At 37.9% G+C, this 24,497-nt stretch overlaps 3 protein-coding genes across 4 annotated transcripts in view; 2 read left to right on the forward strand and 1 right to left on the reverse strand.

Moving 5' to 3' along the window:
* Nucleotides 1-164: 164 nt before the first annotated feature.
* On the forward strand, nt 165-3,061 carry cox8b (cytochrome c oxidase subunit 8B). Its single transcript, XM_067500848.1, has 2 exons — nt 165-427; nt 2,766-3,061. Exons 1-2 carry the CDS (start codon nt 320-322, stop codon nt 2,862-2,864), a joined length of 207 nt encoding a protein of 68 aa, XP_067356949.1. The 5' UTR covers nt 165-319; the 3' UTR covers nt 2,865-3,061.
* A 5,149-nt stretch (nt 3,062-8,210) lies between these two features.
* On the reverse strand, nt 8,211-12,255 carry tmem170a (transmembrane protein 170A). Its single transcript, XM_067500847.1, has 3 exons — nt 11,998-12,255; nt 10,448-10,618; nt 8,211-9,790 (listed from the first exon to the last, which is right to left on the reverse strand). The coding sequence occupies exons 1-3, from the start codon at nt 12,110-12,112 to the stop codon at nt 9,660-9,662; spliced, it is 417 nt and encodes a 138-aa protein (XP_067356948.1). The 5' UTR covers nt 12,113-12,255; the 3' UTR covers nt 8,211-9,659.
* Nucleotides 12,256-16,713: 4,458 nt separating this feature from the next.
* Nucleotides 16,714-24,497, forward strand: part of ripor1 (RHO family interacting cell polarization regulator 1) — a 58,678-nt gene continuing 50,894 nt past the window's right edge. Inside the window, exon 1 of one of the 2 annotated variants that reach the window (XM_067500550.1) lies at nt 16,714-16,944. The gene's annotated coding sequence lies outside the window, so the exon portion shown is untranslated. The remainder of the gene's footprint in view (nt 16,945-24,497) is intronic. The other variant, XM_067500552.1, reaches the window with a different exon arrangement.

Consider the following 24,497-nt stretch of genomic DNA (forward strand, 5'->3'; position numbering starts at 1 on the left):
GTTTTAGACCTAAACGCAGAAAGCCATGGTTCCTTGTGTGTGCAACTGAACTGTTGGAAGTTGTTTTCAGCGCCTGACTGCGGTACCACACAGACGCGCGTCCGGTGTGGTGGGAGGAAAGGAGGCGGCCAATTAAATTCCGGCTGTGCCTGGGGGTTGAACATAACTAGAGCCCTAGTAACTCTTTCACAGACACAGGTGCACACCAGTTGCGCCTGTTGGCACGTACCCACTGCTATCAGTTTCTGCAGGCCTACAGTACTACTGTGTTGTCCGTGTCTTCTCCAGTCTATCGGGATAGCAGCAGGAAGCCGTTGTTATGCCTCTGCCCACCGTCTACCGCTTGTTTAGAAGCACCCTGAGGACACAGCTGGTCCCTGTGGCTAATCTGACGTCCAAACCTGCCAAACACAATATCACGTTAGGGGTGAGTTCATGTTCACTCTCCTGACCTCTCATGAACAGCTACTCTTCATCAAAGTGTGTCAATAGCAATTATGTTGGGTCACGGCGCATCTTCAGCTAATATGACACATATATAACATTCTGTTGGGACCCTGAATTTCTTTTAACTGCGTCAAATTTTACAGTTATTTATTCTTTTTTTTTTTTTACTAAAGTACAGTGGTCACGTGGAAAGTTGAATATCTTATTTCCGCGCATTACCACTTTCGATAAGTGCGTCAGAATCTCGCCATGATTCCGCCTAACTCCAACACGTACACATCTCTTCACCTCAGATATAAATAGCATTTAGGTATATACTCTAAATGTTGGCGTTACACAGCCCAATCTGCATGGATTATTATTTATTCCGTAATATTTTTTAGATATCAGCGTTCAAGTTTAGTACTGTAGTAAGTTGGTGTGAGAGTTGTGTAGCCGCTGTGCGCCCTGTTGAGCAAGTGTCAAGTGAACGACCTTGATATTAAACAGTCAAAGAGGGCCCTGAAGTTCCTGTATTACTTTTTGTACGAGGTATTGCCTTACTGTGAAACACGAAGTAGCAGAACCTGCTGAACCACTTTATTACAACTGTATAATAAAGTGTAATTACTATTAGCTCATAAGGCCATGAAGATCCTCACTCAAAGAGAGAATAACTAATAAACCAAAGCACTTTTTCCTCCTTATCACTAGATATTGACAGGTTCAACCCACCTAAGCTTAAGCATGACAGTGATTGTTGTCAGCTAATTTCAGAAGCATTACTAGAAAACCATTTATGGCGTAGTATAACATTTACATAACATTTGCACTTTGTAAAGGATTATAACCATGTTAAAAGGTGCTTTATAAAATTGTGTTTTGTTGGTCACCTGTATGACAGTCTTTTCACATGTAAATGTTTTTGTGGTAAACTGAATTTTCAGCCTTGTTTAAATATTAATTTTAAAAATTTTTTCAATTTATTTATAAAGCACCGAATCATAACCAAAACAATCTTGCACATGTTAACATCAAGTACCCTACAGAATTATAGAGAAGAACGTAATAAATCCCCTATGGAAAGCAATAGGCAACAGTGGAGAAGAAGAAAGAAAGATGCCTGGAGGAAACCAGGACATTCTTTGCTAAAATAGAAAAAACATTGATGCATTGAAAAGTTTTAAGTTCAAAGAGAGCGTTTGTAGAATATGTGCTGTAAATACTCCTAGGAGACTAAAAAAGATGACCATTCATTCACTGGTGTTTAAAAGTCAAAGTATTACAACCCCAATTCAAAAAAGTTGGCATGTGTAAAACAGATAAAAAAACAGAATGCAATCCATGATTTATTCACAATAGATCATAAACAACATATTAGATGTTGAACTGAGATATTTTGCCATTTCATGGAATTTGATCTCAAAAAAGGTGGAAAAGGGGTAGTAATAAAAGGCTGGAAAAGTGAAGAAAAAACAAAAAACAAATGAAGGAGCTTTTGACAACTAATTAGGGTAATTTCCAGCTAGCCGAGGAGCAAGACAGGAAGTTGGAAGTGTATGTTAAACCCATAAACCTGAAGAACTTTTAAAACAAGCGTATCTGTGAACAAAAGCTAAACTAGTTGCCTCCAGCTGTATTTGAAAAATCAATGTTACTGTCTCAGTTGTACATCTCCTAAAAACTACTCATCACATTTGCATTGTAGTTGTATAGGACCCTAAATTCTAGGAGACAGGGTTGCCCCCTTTACTTTAAGCATCAGACTGCAATTTACACAAAGCTTCATAACTAGCTGTACCTTCAAAGTGGTATTTCTATCAGTCCTGCTGATGTATCTGCTGTGCTTCATTTCTCTGTATGTGAAGGACTGTAGGTTATCTCTACTACATCTACCTTCCTCTGCACTCACAAAGACAAAGAGTAGAGCAGGTCTAATGAGGGCATCTGAACTCTCTACCGAGACACCAGTAATCTAACTGAGATGGGTTAAAAATGTTGATGTGGCATGTTGATGTCCTGAAAATCAGTGGTCAGGTTTTTTGGATTAACAACAACAACATAATACTTGGTAGTGTCATTCACTCACTGAACTAGAAAGAGAAGAACCTCAATCATTTTCTTTCTTTTGTTCTGCAGCTTTAGTAAGTTTTAGCACCTAAAGTCTCTGCTGTGGACAGAAGAGACTAATGAGACTCTGTATTTACCACCTTCTCAATAAAATTCTCCTCAATAAAATAATGGACATCATTTTTCCTTTAGAGAAATAAAAGTGGTTTCAAATGCTGTTGCTGTAAGCAATCTCAATTCAACCACCTGTGTTTGTGTGCAATCCTCAGGAACACGCAATAGCCATGACAGCCCTGTTTGTGGCCATTATGGGTCCTTCTGGCTGGATTCTGTCTCACCTGGAGGACTACAAGAAGAAGAAGCAGTAGTTAAGCAAAAAGAAGAGGAGGGAGAACAGACTATCATTCCGGCCCAGAGGGAGATCCAGACCAGAAAGCCAGTCAGCCCACTGTCTCTCCAGACCTCTCCCTCTGAGACCAGATCCCAGTTTTCTGATCTGTGATAATGTATCTGTTTACCTCTTATCCATCTCTTATGAATAAAAATATGGTCAGTGTGTAGAAAACTGGGAGTAGTGTGTGCAGTGCATTGGCAGACTTTTATAGAGCTGGAACTAAACATCCTTTTCCTGATGGATTCATCTGCACATATAATTTTTAATTAGTAGGTTGTTTAGCTTATTGCAAGTCCTGAAACATAGACAGATCATAAAAGCTTCCATAATGTAGTGAAATTATCAAGGATTTTATAACAACTGGTGTTTTCAATGTCTTGATGATGACTCAAATCACCAGAAATTTCCAGACTTAAAATTAACTTTCATAAAACAGGTTAAAAAAACAGGTTAAAAGACAAAGTTGATGAGTAGTTCTGTCAATCAACTTATTAAAGTTATCGACTCACATGCAATGCATATTGGGGAGTAGAGTGAGCAGGAGAAAGCATTCCCAGATTGAATAAAAGAATGGATAATGTGTGTTATTTTTATAGTACTAAACAGATAACCAGTGTAACTGTGAGCTTAATATAATATGCACATTCTTGCCAGTTTGTCCTGGACAAATCATTTAAATATGCACTTGAAAACAAAAAGTGTCAGTTTACTGTATTTCCTTTTCTCTATAGTCTTGCTACTAATATTTTATCTCATAAATCTTTTTTAAAAAGCATTATGTGGACTGTAGGTTATCAGCTTTGATGAACCTTGTGCTGTGAAAGACATGTAGGGTTCAACTGATTTTTAGTACATCCGGAAAGTATTCACAGTGCTTAGCTTTTTCCCCATTTTGTTATATTACAGCCTTATTCCAAAATGGATCAAATTCATTATTTTCCTCAAAATTCTACAAACAATAAGCCATAATAATAACGTGAAAATAAAAAAAAAGTTTTTTTTCACATGTACATATGTATTGTGTATGTCCTTATATATGTCAAAATTGAGCTCTGATGCATCCTGTTCCCACTGATCATCGTAGTGATCTTTTTACGACTTGATTGAAGTCCATCTGTGCCAGATTCAGTTGATTGGACATGATTTTGAAAGGCATACACCTGTTTATATAATAAGGTCCCACAGTTAACAGTGCATGCCTCAGCACAAACCAAGCCATGAAGTCTAAGGAATTGTCTGTAGATTTTCGAGACAGGATTTTATCGAGGCACAGATCTGGTGAAGGGTACCGAAACTTTCTGAAGCATTGAAGGTCCCAGTGAGAACAGTGGCCTCCATCATCCATAAATGGAACAAGTTTAAAACCACCAGGACTCATCCTAGAGCGGGCCGCCCAGCCAAATCGAGAGAGAAGAGCCTTAGTCAGGCAGGTGATCAAGAACCTAATGGTCACGCTTAAAGAGTTCCAGCATTTCTCTGTGGCGAGAGGAGAACCTTCCAGAAGAACAACCATCTCTGCAGCACTCCACCAATCAGGCCTGTATGGTAGAGTGGCTAGACGGAAACCATTCCTCAGTGAAACGCACGCTGGCAAGGCCAGAAATGATGTAGCTTACAAGCCCTAAAGGCCCAGTGAGGCTAGTGACAAACAACTAAATAAAGGAACTTAAAAAGAATGTTATGCTGATAGTTCTTCAATACCTTCTATAAAATATATGATCAAACTTCAATTATGTTTCTATTATTATGTAGCCATTCTAAGATATATTACTAAATTGTCATCGCAATTAAGATAAGATTAAAGTGTAAACTGCCAATGAGCAAATCATCATAGGCTAAAAAAACAGAATAATTTACACTAAGACATAGGGCCATCTCAACTATCATTCTTAATGGGAAAGAAAGCACCGATGAAGTAGAAGACAGAAATGAAAACTTTGGAAAAGGCATAATCACCTCATCTGTGAAGCACATGGTTCTCTCATGGAAAGGTTCTCTTGTAATGACTTATGATGTGACTGCTGACAACAGAAGTAGGATTAACTCCAAAGTATTTAGGGCTATATTATCTGCTCAGATTCAGCAAAATGCTTCAAAGCTCAGTGGACATTGTGTTTCATAGTGCAGATGGACAATGACACGGGCCGTACTGTGAAGGAAACCCAAGATATTAAAGGCAAAATAGTTGAATGTTCTACACTGGTGAAGTCAGTCACTTGACCTAAAAAGAAACTTGTCACTTCCTTGAAGGTAAACCAACGAAAACAAGCAGGATTTGAAGAGAGCTGTAGTAGAGGCCTGGCAGCACATCATCAGGGAAGAAACCCAACTTCTGGTGATGTCTGTGGGTTTCATACTTGAGGTATTCTGAGTGCAACGTATTCACAAACAGATGTTAAAACATTATAACAACATTATAACTAAATGGTGGAAATTATGTCTCTGTCCAAATACTTCTTTTTCTAAGGTGCTCTCCCCAAATTATTAGACACAATCTCAGGAAACTAGACAAATGTAAACTGCCACTCATGTATAACACAATGCAGAGGAAGAAAAAAAGCAGACAGTATCATATTTAAAGGACATGTTAACCTTGACTTTTTTATCTAGTCTGTTTTACGACAAAAGTCAGTAAACGGGGCAGGTTGTCCATTTAAAGCTACACACACACAGCCAGCCAAATGTCAGTAATAGGGTACAAATTGTATACTTAACTAATGTTTAGCTCATACATGACATATACTTTATACATATTATGCTAGTGAAACTCTGGAAAGACACTTTAGTGGTTTGGTGTGTGGCCTTTACAGTTACAGTTTTTACATTAGAATGATGAGTTTAAAATCTGTTGTTGGTCACAAGAATATATATTATTGAAAACATTTAATAATAAAATTCCATAATAAAATATTTACCATCGGCACTTAAGTAAATTAAATGTACTTAAATTTAAATTTAAAACCTTTTCAGTCTGATAGAATGGGAACCTAAATCACATAACTATGGAAAAACTGGGCACCATGTTGCTGGAGCGGTTAGTGCTCCCCCCTTATAAGGTCCCTGGTTCAACTCCACCAGCTGGTTGAAGTTTTTCTGTGTGGAGTTTGCATGTTCTCCCTGTGCTTGCGTGGGTTTCTTCTGGGTACTCCAGTTTCCTCCCACAATCCAAAGACATGGATGTTATGTTAATTGGTGACTCTAAATTACCTGTAGGTGTGATGTGATGAACATCTGAACCTATGTTTTCAGATGTGAGACAACGGCTGGACTGAAGTGTAGCTACTGTGTAGCTATAGAGTGAAGTCAAATACTTTAAATAATTTTTGGCTCAGAGGGTTAAAAATATACTTTGAGAAATCTGCAGTTTATTCTCTTCTTCCTCCTCCTTTAACCCTTATTTGTAATCTGCTTGGTACGTAACAATAGTTAACATGGCCCAAAACACGTTTTTATCGTATTTAAGTAGAAATGTCAGATACAGTATCTTTACTATTCTTAAACATTTATTTTACTTTTACTTTGACTCCTACATTTTAACGCAAATATCTGAACTTTCTGCAACTTAAATTTTCAGGCTTGTTACATTTGTTTTATTGCATTTGAGTAAAACTATACATTTTTTTAATGTGCATTTTTGCTGGACTGTTTTCCACACGCAGAAACTGTGGATATGAACTAACAGCTATGTAAAGCACATTAACCTCAACAGCCCAGATGTTTTCTGACATTAGTTTATGATCCTCTGTAGATACAGAAGATTTCTTACATGTTTGGTTATAACATATATGAAGACTTTGGTCTCTGACTAACTACATTGACACAGAGAAGCAGCTGTTGTTCCCCTATTATTTCCTCTGGTCCAAAGCTTCTTTCACACATCCCCTCAGGCACCACCCTTCACTGAACTCAAGTGGAGTTGTCCCATGAGGATACTTCTGACTCCAAAAGTCTCCCACTGTGCTACATGTGTGAAACAACAACCAGCAATTCCACAATTCATATCTGAAAAAGGTTTAAGATGTGATTCCAGTGTGTGTGTAAATATATGCATACAGTCTTGGGTAAAAAAAAAAATCCAAACCTTCCAAGGTTGGTTGGTGGTGATGCAGACATTCACATCAGAGCCAAGTCAATCGTCATTATTTACAGTATATTGTTTTTAAGATTTTGATTCTAAAATGGTTTGATATTTGCATTATATTACTATGATGTGAGGTCTAGTCAGATAGTTAACTTGGCATAGGCCTAGCACACCACCTGCTGGAGGAACAGCTAAGAGCGCAAGTCCTCAAATGAATAAATGAATGAATAGATAAATAGACCGATAGCTAGCAGCTCATACTGGTGCTCCTTCCTTATGCTCATATGAAAATAAAAAAAATGGACATATACAGAAAAAATTAAAAAGAACCCTACCCTTGCATTACCACAGATCTCTCATTCCCACCAATGTAAGACTGTACAACTCAACAGCTCAGCTGAATCTGGACATACTTTAAAAATGATTTTTGCACTTTACACCGTCCCTGTGAGCTACTAAACATTTTAAATTTGAACATGAAGTGCAAAGCAATCTGCACCACACTTACCATACAGCTCGAAAGTGAAAGAAAAACAAAAAACATTCTAGTCTGACACACACACACAAAATAAAAAATAGATTCAAGATTCTACTTGGATTTTTGCATTTCTGTTTCAGGAACAGCCAAAGTGAGAGGCAATACCGAGTGAAGGTGAAAACTGTACCAGAACCTCCTGGATTAACTGCATATTTGTTTAGTGATATATTTCTGTACTTATGTACACCATTAAAGCTACAACATGAAACTTTGGGGACTGAAGCCTGTGTCAAAGCCTGCAGTCTCACAGATACGCACAATCTTCCCTTTCATGTTGGCATATGACACATAAGGTTTGATCTTCTCTGGCTGGTCAGAAGGGCAAAAACAAGCCTCACTCAAAAAAGTGTATATCTCTGAACTGCTGCCAGTGCTTTTCTGCATGTCAATGTCATGGGATGAGTCAAATGCATCACTTATTAAGAAAGAATTCTTTGCACATTTCTACTAATTATATCTTTGAAAGAAGGTACTACCATATCTTTGAAGATGCAATAAAAATTATTGTGAGATGTCTGTTAACATCACTTACGGTCTGGTGTCACCAATTATTACTCAAGAAAATAGTTGGCTAAACAGCATCACTTACAAGCTTTTCTTAAATATAGTTACTGAACATAAAGTTTGACAAGTTGTGAATGCCAATGTGATATTACGTCCAAAGCATGTCACGAGAGAACTAGAAATAACAATTACACATATTTTGAACCATCACATTTACTTCAGAAAAATAAAATATTGTTATATTTGGTTGTAAAGATTGAAAAGCTCAAGATCAAGAAATAATTCAGAATATATACAAATTAACTGACAGCTCACAAAATGAAAAACAGAAATCATTCAAACAGCAAAAAAACATTTCTGACAATCTCGATGCCCCCATCAAACATCTGATCAATTCATTCACAAAAAGACAAAGGGATTAAAAAAAAAAAAAAACTCTTGAGACATTGTCTTGGCTGCATTTGAAGGTTTTGGATGTGGACTGAACAACATTTACTCCAAAATTGTCATGTGTAGTTATAACTGAAATATATCAAACAATGTTGATCCCCCTCTAATGTTAAGTGCTAAAAGGGAACATGAATATGTTAACTTGGAATTGACAGATGGGCAGTCAGACTTAAGTTAGGTTTGACAAAAAGAATAATAATTAAAAAAAAAGAAGAAGCAAGAGACCTGAAGATAAGAAAATAATTTAGAAGGTAAAAAACAGAATAAGGCCTCAAGGGGGAAAGCCAGAATGTTGCATATCCCATCTCCACAACACATGAGCCCTGTGCCACATTGTATTTGTGTGGCACAGGGCTGCATCTGTATCTGCATCTTGAAAACACACACACAAACACACACACACACACACACACCCTGAGAGAGGTTAGTGTCATCCTGTTACTAATCTCTAACCCCCATCATCCGGGAAACCAGTACCCTGCTCCCGTCATATCACACAGGCATAACTGCAAATTGAATGATTCATTACATAATGATTATTGAAGATTCTTTATAAAAAATACAAATAAAAAAAGCTCATACTCTGTGTAGTGTGGTTGTCCTGTGACATGAATTCAGCACTGTCCTGCCATAGAAGGCTCAACAGCTAGCTGCAAGACTCAACTTGCTCTTCCACTGCACATAACTGGCTTAACTCATTTTTACTCACATTTTCACACAGGATATGACCTGCTCCCTGGGTCCTTTTTTGGTGTTACCTGTGCCAAAGTACCAAAGCAAGCTTTGCAGTACCAAAAAGTGACATGAAAACCAACTGGTCAGAAAGAAATATCACTACCACTATGTCTAAAAACAATCTTGTTGTCTAAACCAAACCATAAAGTATTTCTAAAACTCTCCTGATTGATTTTTTTCAGCATTTTTTTGTCTTGCTGCTGCCAGCAGCAAGTTGAGCTCATACAGTGGAATGGAAGAACAACATTTGCACTGCACAACACACACCTTTAGTTTACACACTGCTTTTTCTTTGATAGCTTATCAAAATCCATTTGGTCCTGGTCCATCAGAAGGCAATGACATCATGTCTGACTGGTTAAACATATCGTCATGTACCATGTTAAAGTCAGGTACTAAGAGAAGGCGTGCATGGTGTTGACCCAGCAGCATCAGGTCCAGCCAAGCAAACCTCAGCACTGCTAAAGGGTGGCAAGTACCCTGAGGAAGGAGATGATGAGGACACAAAAAGACTGTCCAACACCAAAAACAAGAGCCTCCAAAGAGATCATCCTCTTCCCTGCCGCCTTGTACACACCTGCTATCGCTGCACCTTGAAAAAAAGAGAACACCTCATCAGACAGGAAAAGGAAAATGGATTAATTAATGTATACAATAAAGACATAATTAAAGTTAGCATTCTTTGCACAGTCAGTTATATATATATATATATATATATATATATATATATATATATATATATATATTGTTTATCTATGTAAAACTGAAAATAAGCACCTGCTGGAGGTTTCTTCCATTAAAGGGAGTTTTTCCTCTCCACTATTGCCTAGCGCTTGTTCAAGGTGGAATTGTTGGGTTTTGTCTGTAATCTTTACAGTCTTGACTATAAAAATAAAAGTTGATATGAATTGAAATAAAGATAATTTGTAATGAAAAAAATCCAACTGTGTGTGCTTTTGTATGTATAGTTCCACATTATATTTAGTTATCTGTAGTTCTGTAGTGTGTGTGTTTGTGTGAGTGTGTGCATCTGTAGTGTACACACACTCTCATTTCATTAGGTACACCTGTACAAGCTAATGCTATCCAATATAGACCATGTTCTCTAGTTTTAGGAGGTTTTTATATATATATATATATATATATATATATATATATATATATATATATATATATATATAAAAACACACACACACACACACATATATACACACATACATATACACACACACACACACAGTTCACTTACTGGTGAGGACCCCACCACAAACTGGTCCCACAATGCCCATGAGGACAATAGCAATGGGCATGAACCGGGCCATCTTGTGCTGGTGCAGAGTGGCAAGGGAGAGCAGAGCAACAGGCAGGTGGAACACCAGTGAGGAGACTGCTGCCCAAAGAAACACTCCATACCACATCTCTGGACAAAAACATAATAATTCCATTAGACATTTCTTTATATCAATGAAAGCTCAAATTGTGTACTGCTCCAAAGTGCACTAGGGCAAGCTACAGTAATTACATGATTCAACTGTTGATTAAGGTTATCCAAGCTTTCGGGCTCAGATCCTTTTATTTCCTCTATGAAGAACAGGAGTTTTACAAAAGTACGACTGACACAAAAGGATGCACACATTAGAATAGACAAAAAGGCAGGATCATGCATGAAGAAGATTTCTAAAATTATTCACTCTGGAGTGAAATGAAGGAATGATTTGGAAGACCCATTCAGTAAATTTCCAAGCTTGGAGAATCCATTCATGGAACAGTTATCATGGATACTCATGTGCAGGGGAAAGTGTTCCTAAAGCAGGGTCAAGTCCCAAACTTTGGTCTTTTGGGACCAAAACAAATCCTTTTCCTCATCACATTAATGCTAATTTTAAAATGTACACACAAACATAAAGGCAGTGCCTTAAATTAACAATCGCAAATCTCTTATTATTTTCCCAAACTTAGCACATACATGACAGCTTTAAATAAGATCCTTCAATACACAGTCAAAGCGAAGTACTCTTAAACCTTTGTTAAGGTTAACCCTAACCCTGTGACTGTGTTAGAGCCCTGAATAGTAAAGAACAACAGATACTAATCCTTAAAAAATGGGCAGCACAGCATTAACCAAAAGCTCAGACTATGGTGTATTTAAACTTACTGTGTTTGCATGAATAATGCAACATAAACACTGTGGACACATTCCTGGTAAAATATTTTACTCTTACCTCGGCAGAGCCACTTTAAGTGGAGTCTATGCACAACAGCCGTTTCAATACACTACATTATATTTTCCACTGTGCATTCTGTTGTGACTAAAGTGTATAATAAACACAACTAGTTATCTGTGATACACCATAATTCCGTTCCACTGAAAAGACAACGCTAATACACATTTAACTAAACTATGAAACAACATAAGAAATAAGATTTTTATAACGTTAGTGGACATATTTTGTACTTTTTACAGTTTTCCTAAACGCAAGTAACACAGGTTTCAATCACAAATGAAGTTGTGAAATCACGTTACATTGCCTTATTATTAATGGCAATTGACCACCTTTATTAGCAACTGCCCAACGAGAAGTAGTTAGAATCATTTGCTGGGTTACACTAGCTACAGGAACAGTAGCATTAGTTAACCAAGTAATGCAGTATACACACAAGTAGCGAGTCAATAAGCCTTATAATGACACGCCTTACGCTAAAACTTGATATTCATCTGGCCTATGAAACATTTCGGTTATGTATTTCAACATTGGTAACAGTACAGTACAGCTAACAAGTTAGGAAGAATTAGCCCACCTGAAAAGTCGCTGAGAGATGTGTCGTTACCTCTGTATGTTCCATTTTTTCTCGGCACTAAATTCAAACCGAGTATCTGCTGGACAAAGCCTACCTCGCTATACCTATTCTGCATGTCTCACGCTAATATTGGACACGACATAACTAAAAGTTGTGTAAACTCACAAAATTCGATGACGGATTTACGAAGACTCGCTGCTAACGCAAACCTAGCTAGCTAGCATCAAGCTACACTCTTCTTCTATTTTAATCATTTGGAAGCGGGCCTCCCAAACGTTGCGTTGCTGCCATCCTCTGGATTACTTCTCTTCCTAGACGTTCTATTTTGCATCAGTCAAAACAACATTTATAGTGTTTCTGTTAACACAACTTAGTTTGACGTCTTTGTCATGTTTTAAGCTTTTATTTGTCAGGCAAAACCTATTTGATCATCAGTGAAATGAGGAGTAAAACATTTAATGTTTTTTAAAAAGGGCAGAGCTGTAACCTCGTTCAATTGGAGCTTATATTTTTTTTTCAACAAATAAGTCAAATTATTACTTAATTGCAGATCATTAAATCTAAAATATGTTATACTGGAAAGGACAAAATTATTGTAACTGTTAATTATAATGTGGTTTTCCCTCATGATTTTAGACATCTTATAAACTCTCTAAAATAACATGAAAACAATAAGAATAATGGGACAATACCTGCTTTGTAATTGCATGTGTGTGTTTTTGTACTGTTTTTATGTTATTGTATTTATTCACTTTTCTGTACATTTTTCATCTAAAAAACTGTCAGTCTATGGTTTGTAGTGAAAAAGAACATGACAGAGAAATAGTGACTTCTGCTGGCCAGACTCTGTAAATCCGCAAATTTCTACTTTACTGAAGTTGTTTATAGCAGGCAACTCAGATTTGGATTTGTTAAAACTGAGAACAGACATTGGCAAAACATTATTAAGTGACCTAGAGATTAATTGCAATATTATTATTATTAGTATCATGTAGAAAACCGACAGACACTTTGGAAGTCACTATGACTAACAGCATCTGTCAAATGACAAAATGTAAATGTTAACACAAAGCACTGTGCTGAATGGGACATGAGGTCAAAACAGGGCTGTTTTTAGACAAATGCCATATAGGTGGAAGCCTGGGGTGATGCCAGATGGAGGGGTATCAGAAGAAATGTTTTTCTTTTTATTTTTGTAATAGTTTGAGTTTGGGCTATGTTTAAGAAGGAGACTTTAGCATCTGCAGAAGGTAAACTGTCCAAATTGTTTAAGTAAATACACAGACTGGCATTAAACACATCACGCAGCTGCACTGTGCAACAGCAATGAGACTGCATCAGGTTCAGTGGGAGAATTCTCCTACCCCTTTTTGAGATTGATTCAGTAATTTAGTTATTTCTAAAAGCCCTGGTCTAAAGAGAAAAAAAAAGTTTCTTAAGAAAGAGTAATATTTACCAGTACCAGCCTATCCCATCCTACACCCACAATTTGAACGACAAAAAAAGTATGATGTCAACTCAAATAAAGCTAAGAAAGTGAACAGGACTGTAGCAGAACACATATACATGGATCAAGTCCCTGTTGTTTAATAAGAAGTTAAAATTTTAGACCTCAAATTTAGTTTTCCCCCAGGAATAAAAGTAGTATCAAATATAATAATCTGTTTATTACGCTACAGTATTGCAGTTAGAAATTGCAGTATGGTGACATCCCCAGACTGCAGCATGAAAAAGTTAAAGTCTTCTGGGGCACAGTGCAGAAACCGAAAGAAAGAAGAGGAAGAGAGAAAAGAGAAAGGTCTATTCAATAAAGTAGCACGAGAAAAACACATAAAAGAGCTAAAGATGTAGTGATTGTAAATGTAACAATATTTTGTGTGTATTTCCTTCAGTGGGAATTAGTACTCTCTAACGTTTGTTTTCCATACTACTGTAGGGGTGCTTTGAAGCTTGCCTACGGCTGAATAAAGTCCATAAATGGACGTGGGTCAAAGACCTTTTACCTTTGAAAAACATTTTCGATCCAATGAGATGTTTGTTACAACTTTGATGAAATTTCCTTAAAACATTTCTCTAATATTGTGCTCACAAAAATGGGACATATGGGAGGTCACTGACACTGTCCATCAGTGACAACAACCACAGAGTGTCTCTACTTTTCATCTGAAGATGAGAGGACAAAGTTTCAGTATGTGTGTGTGTGTCAGTGTCAGTGTCAGTGGTGATGTACCTTAACCTCATCTGTGTTAGTTACATTACGACTCAGCAAACATCATGGCTCTGTTGTTATAGCTGTGCAGGTTTTTTACAGTAATGCACATGTTTAGAAAAATACTGATGAATAATATTCATCTACACTAAATGTTTAGAGATTTGACCTTTTTTTTTACATTAAGGCTATGGACAGTGGTGGTCAGTTACAACAACAAAAATAGCATACGATAAATAATACAATAAAAGTAGAACAGCACCAAAATGGCAGGTGATATAAATCTATTTTGTATTTTAAACAGACAAACAAACTGAATTAAAGCTGTGTAAACATAGCACTTTGCTTGGGTTAGACACAAAGACATAAGACTCAGGTGTAGGCACTACATATAGACTGTTATAAATGGTAAAAAACTCACAGTCTGCCTTATGATTTACTGCTTCTTTAATATCGAAGTACAAATATTTTGTTAGACTACCTAAATACATATATTTTAGATATCTTTACTTTACTTTAGTCCTTATTTAGTTATCTGACAGCGTTTTACTTTTACTCTCCATCGTTTAATACAAAAATATCTGTATTGTCTACTTGTTTTTCAAAACAGGCTTGTTATGTATGTTTGATTGGATTTGGGGGGATTACATATACATATATTGTTATATATTATGTACATACACAGCAATATGTTGGGCTTGTCACTTTGCTTTAGCAGCTCCTGATCACACTTAAATGAACTACATAAATACATTTATGCATATACATTATTTATGTATTATGATCACAAATTGGTATAAAACAGAATAACGTTTATAAATGGTTAAAGAAAGTCCCCTACAAATTTGTTAAAAGAACAAAACAAAATTAGAGTTTTACTGATTTCAGAGGAGATAATATTTATTTATTTATTTATTTATTTTTGTCCTTTTGGCTTATCCTGTGGGTCAGGGTCACCACAGAGGAATGTTGTCCGCATGTTGATTTGGCACAGTTTTTACGCCGGATGCACTTCCTGACGCAACCCTTCCCAATTTCTACAGGGTTTGGACCAGCACTGCAGAGCTGAGGATGGGAAAAAGGCTGTTGGGGGTTCAATGTTTTGCCCATAGACACTTTGACATATATATGCTGTGGAATACTCTTTAGATAAAAGGGTGCTTGGAAACATTAATTTGTCATTTTAAAATTTCTTCCAAATTCAAAAAACACAACAACAATTTCACTAATTATTGAAGGTGAGCCAGAAATGCACAAATTAATTAAAACAACTTTAGAAACACCACTGGGGTCCATGCAGCTTGTTATACACATAACGGTCAAGCTCCATCATATCTAAAAGACCTCATAGCACCAAACCATCCCAATAGACCACTTCGCTCTCAGAATGCAGGCCTACTTGTGGTTCCCAGAATTTCCAAAGGTAGAATGGAAGGCAGAACCTTTAGCTATCCAGATCCTCTCCTGTGGAACCAGCTCCCAGTTCAGATTCGGTAAACAGACACCCTCTCTACTTTTAAGTCTGTGCTAAAACCTTCCTCTTTGATAAAGCTTATAGATAGTTATAATCATGCTGCTATAGGCTTAGACTGCTGGGGGACCCACCCCCTGATGCACTGAGCTCCTATCCTCCTCCTGTCCCTCTCTCATTTTCTCTTACCCCACAATTGTCACCACTGTATGACATTAACGTTGTGTATTCTTTCTCCCGTAGATTCCTTTCTTCTTCTCTTTCACCCTCTCTCTGTCGCTTTCTGCAGGTGTTCCCAGCTTTGGAGCCGTGTGTTTTCCAGTGGGCAGCTACGGCTCCTACCAACCTGCCCTATGGTTTGTTGTTGCTTTTTGTTGCCCTTTTCTTTTCCCTCTCCATTTTCCACTCACGGTCAAGGCAGATGGCCGCCCACCCTGAGCCTAGTTCTGCTGGAGGTGATTGTGAATGGTTAAATAAGAAGCAGTGTAAAGTGCTTTGAGTGCCAATAGGTAGAAAAGCGCTATGTAAGTGCAGACCATTTACCATTTACAGAAGACTCAATAAAACACTGATAAAATCTACAAAGGACAACAGGACTGACACATGAGGAACTAAATTTATTTTTTCTGCTTCACAAAAGCATTGTGTTCTCATCAAGTCTTAATTTAGACCACTGGCCTTGTGGTTCCTCGCTACAAACTGAGCTACAGCCTCAAATAAAATCAATATTAAAATAAAAGGTAAACGTACTATCAGCTGGAACTATAATGTGCATTTCCTTACAGAAATGTGAGTATGGTTAAAATAAACATAGAAACATGGACACCGCATTGCTCGCTGGAATGTACGTGAACACTCTGGAAACTCAACAAACGTGTGATCATCATTTTTATACTGTTAACAAGGTCAAATTTTGATGCATATGTTCAACGAACTGCCAAACTGTTTCCAGTCTCCTTTAACTAATGAAGCCTTCTGGGATTCCGGCTAGTCTCCAGACTGGATATGATTTTGAAAGATCCGACCGGAAGTTTTGACATTAAAAAAAGTGGCAAACGCTGATTTCGTGAACGCAGTACACTGAGCCAACCTACAGTATAGTGGATTTGTGTTACCACACAGGACACCGTAAATAACAACAGGGATGGAGTAAGAGAAGATCTGTGCTCGGAACAATATTAACTCGTTTTTTCCACTCAGGAGCCTGTAGTTTGAACAAAGTAACGTCAGTGGGTGAGGACACGAGCACCAACACCGCAGCAAACATGTACGTGGGTTCAAATGTTTTCGTTTAATTATCTTTATATCTAACTAGTTATTTCAGCAAATTATTCATCCCTAGGTTAACCATATTTAAAACCCTGTCTTATTTACTGGCGTCTGCCTGCTACAGTCTTGTCTTATCAGCTGACCATGTCCCGTGTAGGTCTCTGCCATAGCAACGTGCCATTTTTATTCTGAAGGACCTGTTGTAGCTTGAGATCCACTAAAGCGGTTTTTAGTAAATGTCATCTAACATTCCACAGTAACACAGGGTAGCTAATTTTAGAACATCCATAGCAGCTAGTTAAACTGCCAACACAGTAGCTATTTGGATATGTTACCTCGCACGTTCGGCATCATAATAACAATCAGGTTGAGGAAACCCATGCGTCATCATAACTGAATGGCAGCGCTGTCTTAGAATGTGCCACGTAATTGTTGGATTCAAGGTAGAAAGATGTGTGTCTTTGCTTCATGTGTGGGGCGTTTTGTGCTTGTTTAAGAAGCCACTGATTTTATCTTTTAATCGGTGAATATTGGAAAAAAAAAACATCCGAGCGAGAATATTAATATTGCCTTGATGTGTGTGTTTGAGAGAGAGAGCGCCCGCGCTAATAAAGTGGAGTTAAAATTAAGTGATTTTAAGTCTTTACCATGTTACTCTGCACTGAGTTGTCTTTTCGTTCCAATGCTTTATGGTGGATGGGCTATATTTTTGGACCTTGTAAGCCTTAAAAGTTCGGCTGGAACTTGACATTCAAGCGCTGATCAATGTGTCTATGTCTTTAACTAGTACTATTATGCTCTACCATCAACTTAATTTAGCTCAAAATACGATATATCATCTTGGTCAATTAAAGCACCTTATATACTACAAAACTACACTTCAGACTTTGAAATAATAATAATATAATAGTAGTACTCTGGGTACAGAAAACGGTCAATTTTGATTGAGTTCCAAGGGATAAGGTCACTTAATCCAAATGTTACACTAATCGGTGACAAACCCAGACTTCATTGTGACTGTGGAAATGCTCCATCTAAACGACAAAAACACTCTTTCTGTGTTGCCATCAAAACCAAATGAACAGTACGTCCATTGTACCATAGCAGGGTTCTCAGTGTTTGAAGACCTATCAGGTAATGATTGGCTGACAAGCTGCATGAAACAGATACTGACCTGAGGGCAGGCCCGTACTCTCTCATCATATTCTGACTGTATTCATTCACAGTTCTCTTTTCGTTCCAATGCTTTACAGTGTATCCAATGCTTACAGTACAGTGTAAAGCCAACAACAGCCTCCCAAAGATTTGCACTGAAAGTAAAGTACAACTATGTGGTTTGGAACATTTTAGCCTCCATGGTTGATGGTTTAATTCTGGAATTACTCAAAGCCAGTGTCATTATGCACTGACTTCTAAAACAGATCTACAAACAGTAAGCTGGGTGCCACAAGTTTGTCACTGGGTGGACAATTGTCATGTTTTACTCAGCTTTCAGATGGAAAGTGAAAAAAAATGTAAAGAAGAGCTTGGTTAGTTCTAGTAATTAGAACTGTGTGCTCTGGTGCAAATGTTGTATTGTTGGTTACAGAATTGAATCTATGGAACCTGTAGACTTCCCTTAGGTGAAGGTGTAAGTAACTAGGCAGCTGTACACAATTGTACACAATTATGACCGTCAACTAGTTAAAGCAGGTCTTGTAATACCTGCGTCTAGTTCGAATTAATTGTCAGTTTTATAGAGCTGTTACTAGTATTTTGGTGACTTATTTATATGCATTAAGTCATACATTTATAGTAAGCATTTTGCACAGAGTTTAACATCATCACAAATGTCTGTTTTCAAATTAAAATGAACACCTATCTAAACATTTTACCCAAACTGAACAGATATCATATATCATTGCTGTTGAGTAAAGGCCAGCACAAACTTAAGGACTGTAGAACTGATTATGAATTTAGTTTGGTCTGGTTGAATCTATTTTGTGCCAGTCTGGTTCAGTCGGTGCTGACAGTTGGCAGAGAATATAGTTAAGTCTATGCTTTGTAAAGTTTCTAGTCTTCTCTGCCAGTCTTTTTCACAAAGATTTATGACCAACAGCAGTGACAAAGAAATTCACAAATGAGGGAGACCTACAGTAACTACAGCTTTACCCTGAAGTTATTTTGTCTTGATTTCTCTATGTAGGCTTTATTTCCATTTTTTCCTTGTCTCTCTTTTCAGGATCTTGCTGCTTTTTTACATCTTTTGTTCTTTTACACGCAAATCATACTGGTAAATAGAATATTAAGTCAACAGACCATTGCTTTGAAGACTACATTTCTAAAGAGTTGATTAGTGATGAGGATTGGGTGAGGCCAATTCTTGGGTGAGTACTTTCCTAACAAATTTCCCTCTGTTGGTTAATTATATTCTAGACATAAGCATTTATGCTTTAAATCTAGTCAGGGAGTGTTGGGAGTATTTCTATCAGCAGTGATGAACATTGGGGTGACTCAGTGCTTGCCATTAAATAATCGCTTATATAGTGCTTTTATCCAAAGCGTTTTACCATGTTGCTTCTAATTCCCCCATTCACACACACTCACAAACCAGTGGCATTAGCTTCCATGCAAGGTGTTCACCTGACCCACCGGGAGCAACTTGGGATTAGGTGTCTTGCCCAAGGACACTTCGATCACGTAGCCAGTAGGGCACGGGAATCAAACCACTGACCCCCGTGGTTTGTGGATGACTGCCTCAGCACCTGAACTATATAACACTAGTTATCAGTCATAAGTACACATGGGTGGCAACTTTGCAAAGCCAGTGTGAAGTTGGACCACTGTTATTATCAAACCTCTGGGTTTCACCAGGCACGACCTCTGACTCAGCCCAAACAAACAGTGTGTGTCTGTGTGTGTCCTTTCAGTGGATTTCTGGACAGAGTGACTCGTGCAGTGCCTTTTACTAATAAAAGATCTCTTGCAGTAACCATATGTTGATGTTTGCAGTTGTTCCAAAAGTAAGTGCAGAGGAAACATTGCCCATTGCCCAAACATTGCTGTTATTTTCAGCACTGGGCTGCTGCTTTTGCCTCTTCCCTGAAAGGCATTTTCTTTGAAAAGCAGCTACAGGAACTTTTGAGCTTTAACTGGAAATTCATATCACACAATCACTGCTGAATATCTTTCTCGTGCTCACTCTCATATGTCTAAATGTAAATGTAATCATTTAGCAGACACTTTTTATCCAAAGCAACTTGCAAGTGAGGTACAAGGCAGCAAAAATCTAAATCAAAGCATCAAAGCAAAGTCCTATCAGAGTCAAGTGCAAAAAAAATAGATTTAAGTGCATAGGAAGGTGTGAAAGGTGTGTTCGGTTTTCAGCAGTTTTTTTAATGTATAAAGTTCTATAAAGTCTATAAAGTTTCATCATGTTCTCAGTGGCTTCAGTTTCCTTATTCCCATTTCCCATTACTGGGTTTAGAACTCTTCTTTTATTTTGACCATATAACATGTGACAGTGATTGCATTTTGGGGTCATGCGGAGTACGGGGCACAAGTGTTCTCAGTCATATATTTACCTCTCCACCTTCTGTTATCTGAACATGCAGATGGTTTAGCTAATAGAGATTCTAAGAAGATTACTTACCAGCCATTCATCCTGTAAGACCAAAGTCAAAGCAAGAGATAGGAAGCGAGAGACATTGAGTGTATGGCATGTTTTGCATACTAAATCTCCAAATGCACCATCCCTGAACTGCCTGAACAACTGACACAGAGAAAATTGACCTGAAACCAATGTGGATAAATCAGTTCTCAAAAAAGAGAGACCTGATCTAAAGGGGGTCCAGGGAAAGCCGGACCTGACTTGAACACAGGATAATTACACCTGATCCAATAAAGATGTGGGGAAAATGTTATCATCTATCAGTTCATTAAATTAATTAATAACAAATCAGCAAAAAAGCCCAGTGTTTGTCCTGTTTGAACAGATGTGAAGTCATAGAAACTGAAATAATATGTTTCAAAGACAAGCACGTTGTATGAGCCAATGGGATTTTTCTGTGTGTTTGTGCTGTTTTGTTGTTCTATGGTCTGTCTGTCTTGAATGGTTTAGGCAAATTAAGAGGCGCATGTATAAGTGTACTGATGATGTCATCGCATGGCTGCCGTTGAGAAGTTTGCCTAGTTAGTTGTCAGGGAAGCAACATTTTGTGTATAGTTATTGGAGCCACAAGGTACAGCTATTGGTATTACAAGGTAGTGGATAGCGCAACACAATAGTTGTGGAAAGTTGATTGTGTAGCTGTGGAGGTATGCTTTGAAAAGTCGAAAAAATGCAAGAAAGGCCAAGGTAGGTCAGCTGATGGAAAAAAGAACAAGCTACTTTGTTTAATGCATAATGATCGCTGCATGGAGGAGGTGTAAACCAAACTGATGTTTGGGGAGTTTTGTGATATAAAGAAGTACTCCACAGTTGAAGAAGTACTCCACAAGCTTAAACCAGAAGAGCAAATGAATCAGTGATCAGTAATGCTGGTTTTAACCAAGGGCAAATTCATTCAGAACATTTTGTGACGATGTTGCTTGTTGGATTAAAGAGGTAAATCAGCAAATAAGGCAAGTGTGTCATGAAGACAGTGCGTCTGTGGCGTTGTCTAGTAGATCCAGGAAATCCAAAATAAGTTGTCTTCGCTCTGTAGCATCTTCAGCATAAACAGTATGCCTTAAGGTTGAACTAGAAATGGCAGCTTTATTAGCTAAGGGTGAGGCATTAAGGCAAAAACACACTCTAAAGCAGGGGTGTCCAAAATGCGGCCCGCGGGCAAACTGCAGCCCGCGAACCATTTTCAATTGGCCCGCAGCAAATTCCAAAAAAATACCACAATATGGCCCGCACATGAAACCTAGTGTATTGCATTTCTTGGTTTTAACTCTAGGTGGAGCAACTGAGTTGATCAAGGCAGTTCCTATACAAAACAAAATTAAGGAAAGAAAAATTTTGCCATAGCGCAGTGAAAATGACAACACCAAAGAAATGAAAGATAGCAAGTGAGTGTAGAAAATTTCAGACATGGTGGGAAATACTTCTTTATGGAAGTCAAGGGTAAGTGTGTGTGTTTGATTTGTAATGAGAGTGTTGCAGTGATGAAGGACTACTATGTAAGAAAGAAACTACTACTGTAACTATGAAACCAAACACCTCCGTGCTTCGGCGGTTTTATTCTCTGAGATCAAAGATCGACCAGATTTTGAAAGAAAAGGTCCAACCACCTTACGAGCTGAATGACCCTCTATGGTTGGAAGACCTGGCGTCTTTAGTTGATCTCACTGAACACCTCAACACACTCAACAAGAAACTACAAGGCAAAGACGCACACATGAAAGCATTCTGTGTGAAGCTCTGACTGTTGTAGGCACAGTTGCACACCTTCACACTGTCCGGAATCAGATCTGCGTTTCCAAAGGCCAATCTCTCTGATAAAAAGGGGAATATGTGTTTTAGTAGAAAAATCTTTCTCAGCGCTTCCAAGATTTTTCTACTTTTGAGAATGATATCAAGCTGTTCGCGACTCGCTTCACGATAAATGCAGAAGTGAAAAAGTGTCTGCAGTCAGAACTTATAGAAATGCAGTGTGATGATTCTTTGACATATCAACATCAGCTTCTCTCCTTACCTGACTTCTACCGAAGCTTGGAAGAAACCAAGATTCCGCTGATGAGATGCCACGCAAAAAGAATGAGTCTGTTCGGGTCAACATACATATGTGAACAAACATTTTCTCTGATCACGCTGAACAAAAGCAGATTGAGAACCAAAATGACCAGCGACCATCTCTGTGACTTCCTTCGCATCTCAACCACAAAACTGACTCCAGACCTGCCAGCAATCCTACAGGCCAAAGCACAACTTGTTCCCACTGAGCGCAACCATGTTCCCCTGAGTACAAAATATATTGCATGTTCTATGTGTTATTAAGCCCTATTACTTAATAAATGTAATAATTTTATGATAGCATTTTTAAAACTAATATTTGTTGATCTGTTAACAGTCCAAACTTATTTGCATAACAGGTTTGAAATATAGTATATAATTTATTTTATCCTTTAGATCCTTAGACTATAGCCTCTTTATTAGAGCATTTGAACCCTGGGTGAAACCAAGAATGACGGTAATCTCTATTTTTAGGAGCAGTATACAAGGCAACAAAAATGCCAAGAGACTTTTAAGTGAGCATTTTGGCAATGAATATGAGCTGGAAGAGCTGGTTGTAGCAAATGGAGCTTCACCACCACTGCAATGCAAGCAAATATTCAAAAAGATGTGAATGTAGAGCCCAGCTCTAACAAGAACGGTCCTTCCAAGTCTTGTCTGCTTTGTCAAGATGAGCATACTTTTGAGCACTGTCTTCTTCTTTTCCTTTTGGCTGTTTCCTTTCAGGAGTCGCCACAGCGAATCATGTGCCTCCATCTAACCCTATCCTCTTCATCATCTTCTCTCACACCAACTAACTAAACAAACTCCATAATTCTCTTCATAAGGATAAGATAGACTTCCTCGAGCAAAAGCATATGCTTCAGTCTGAAACTAGGACATGTGAGTACACTCTGTATGGAGTAAGATTTGCCCGAGGCATGCCACATTGCTGCACGTAAAACTCAAGGAAAACTCAACTATTTAAGGAAAGGCAGTGTGTGGATGGTGATGAGCAAGCAGTGATCAATGGATTTGTGAATACCAAATGTAATCAGCATTTGAATACTGAACCCGGGAACACTTCGAGGCATTCTTGTCAAAATTCCTGTCCGAGTAGTTGCAACAGAACCAAAGATGGCGTAACACAGGTTTTGTTAAATCTGTTGTCAAGCTGGAGGACCTGTGGAGTCAGCAGTTCAAATATGACTTTCCTTTAAAGGACAACCTTGGCAGTACATGTAGACAGAAAGCTAAGGAAGGAGTTGGAGCTACCACCGGAGGACTTCATATATTGGACAGATAGTGTAGAAGTTATAAAACACATTAGCAACGATACTTTAAGGTTTCGCACATTTGTAGCTAATAGGGTGTTAGCCATTCAGCAGTGAGCACTGAGCAATGAGCAAACCTCATTAGTCTCACAGTGGCACTACTTAAATTCTCAACTTAATCCTGCAGAATGTGCATTAAGGGGTCAGAACATGAATGCCTTTCTGCGAAACAAACTGGATATTTGGACATGACTCCCTCGCACACCCAGTTGAGAAATGGCCAAAGAATCCAAAACACCTACAGGAGCTTGAAACATCTGATCTTAAAAAGAAATGAAATGTCACAGTGAATCTTCTTGCTGCTGAAGAAAGCCCAGACAAGATGAAAATACTTGTTTATTTATTTTATGCTATCCAGTGTGGCATCAAGTGGATGTTTAATCCTCCATCTGGCTCTCACCATGGAGGGATATGGGAGCATTTTAATTCATTCCATTAGGAGAATAAAAAGTGCTACACTGAAAATTTTTGGATGAAAAGGGTCTACACACATTACTATGTGAAGCGGAAGCCATCATAAACAGTCGGCCAATAACTGCA

Source organism: Channa argus, chromosome 4, assembly GCF_033026475.1.
Source record: "Channa argus isolate prfri chromosome 4, Channa argus male v1.0, whole genome shotgun sequence".
Lineage (NCBI taxonomy): Eukaryota > Metazoa > Chordata > Actinopteri > Anabantiformes > Channidae > Channa > Channa argus.

Coding starts and splice junctions, on each gene's coding strand:
- cox8b (XM_067500848.1), top strand. CDS start 320: ATGCCTCTGCCCACCGTCTACCGCTTGTTTAGAAGCACCCTGAGGACA. Junction 428..2,765: donor AACACAATATCACGTTAGGG/GTGAGTTCATGT, acceptor TGCAATCCTCAG/GAACACGCAATAGCCATGAC.
- tmem170a (XM_067500847.1), bottom strand. CDS start 12,112: ATGCAGAATAGGTATAGCGAGGTAGGCTTTGTCCAGCAGATACTCGGT. Junction 10,619..11,997: donor ATCTCTCAGCGACTTTTCAG/GTGGGCTAATTC, acceptor GTTTTTGTCCAG/AGATGTGGTATGGAGTGTTT. Junction 9,791..10,447: donor TTGTGGTGGGGTCCTCACCA/GTAAGTGAACTG, acceptor CTTTTTTTCAAG/GTGCAGCGATAGCAGGTGTG.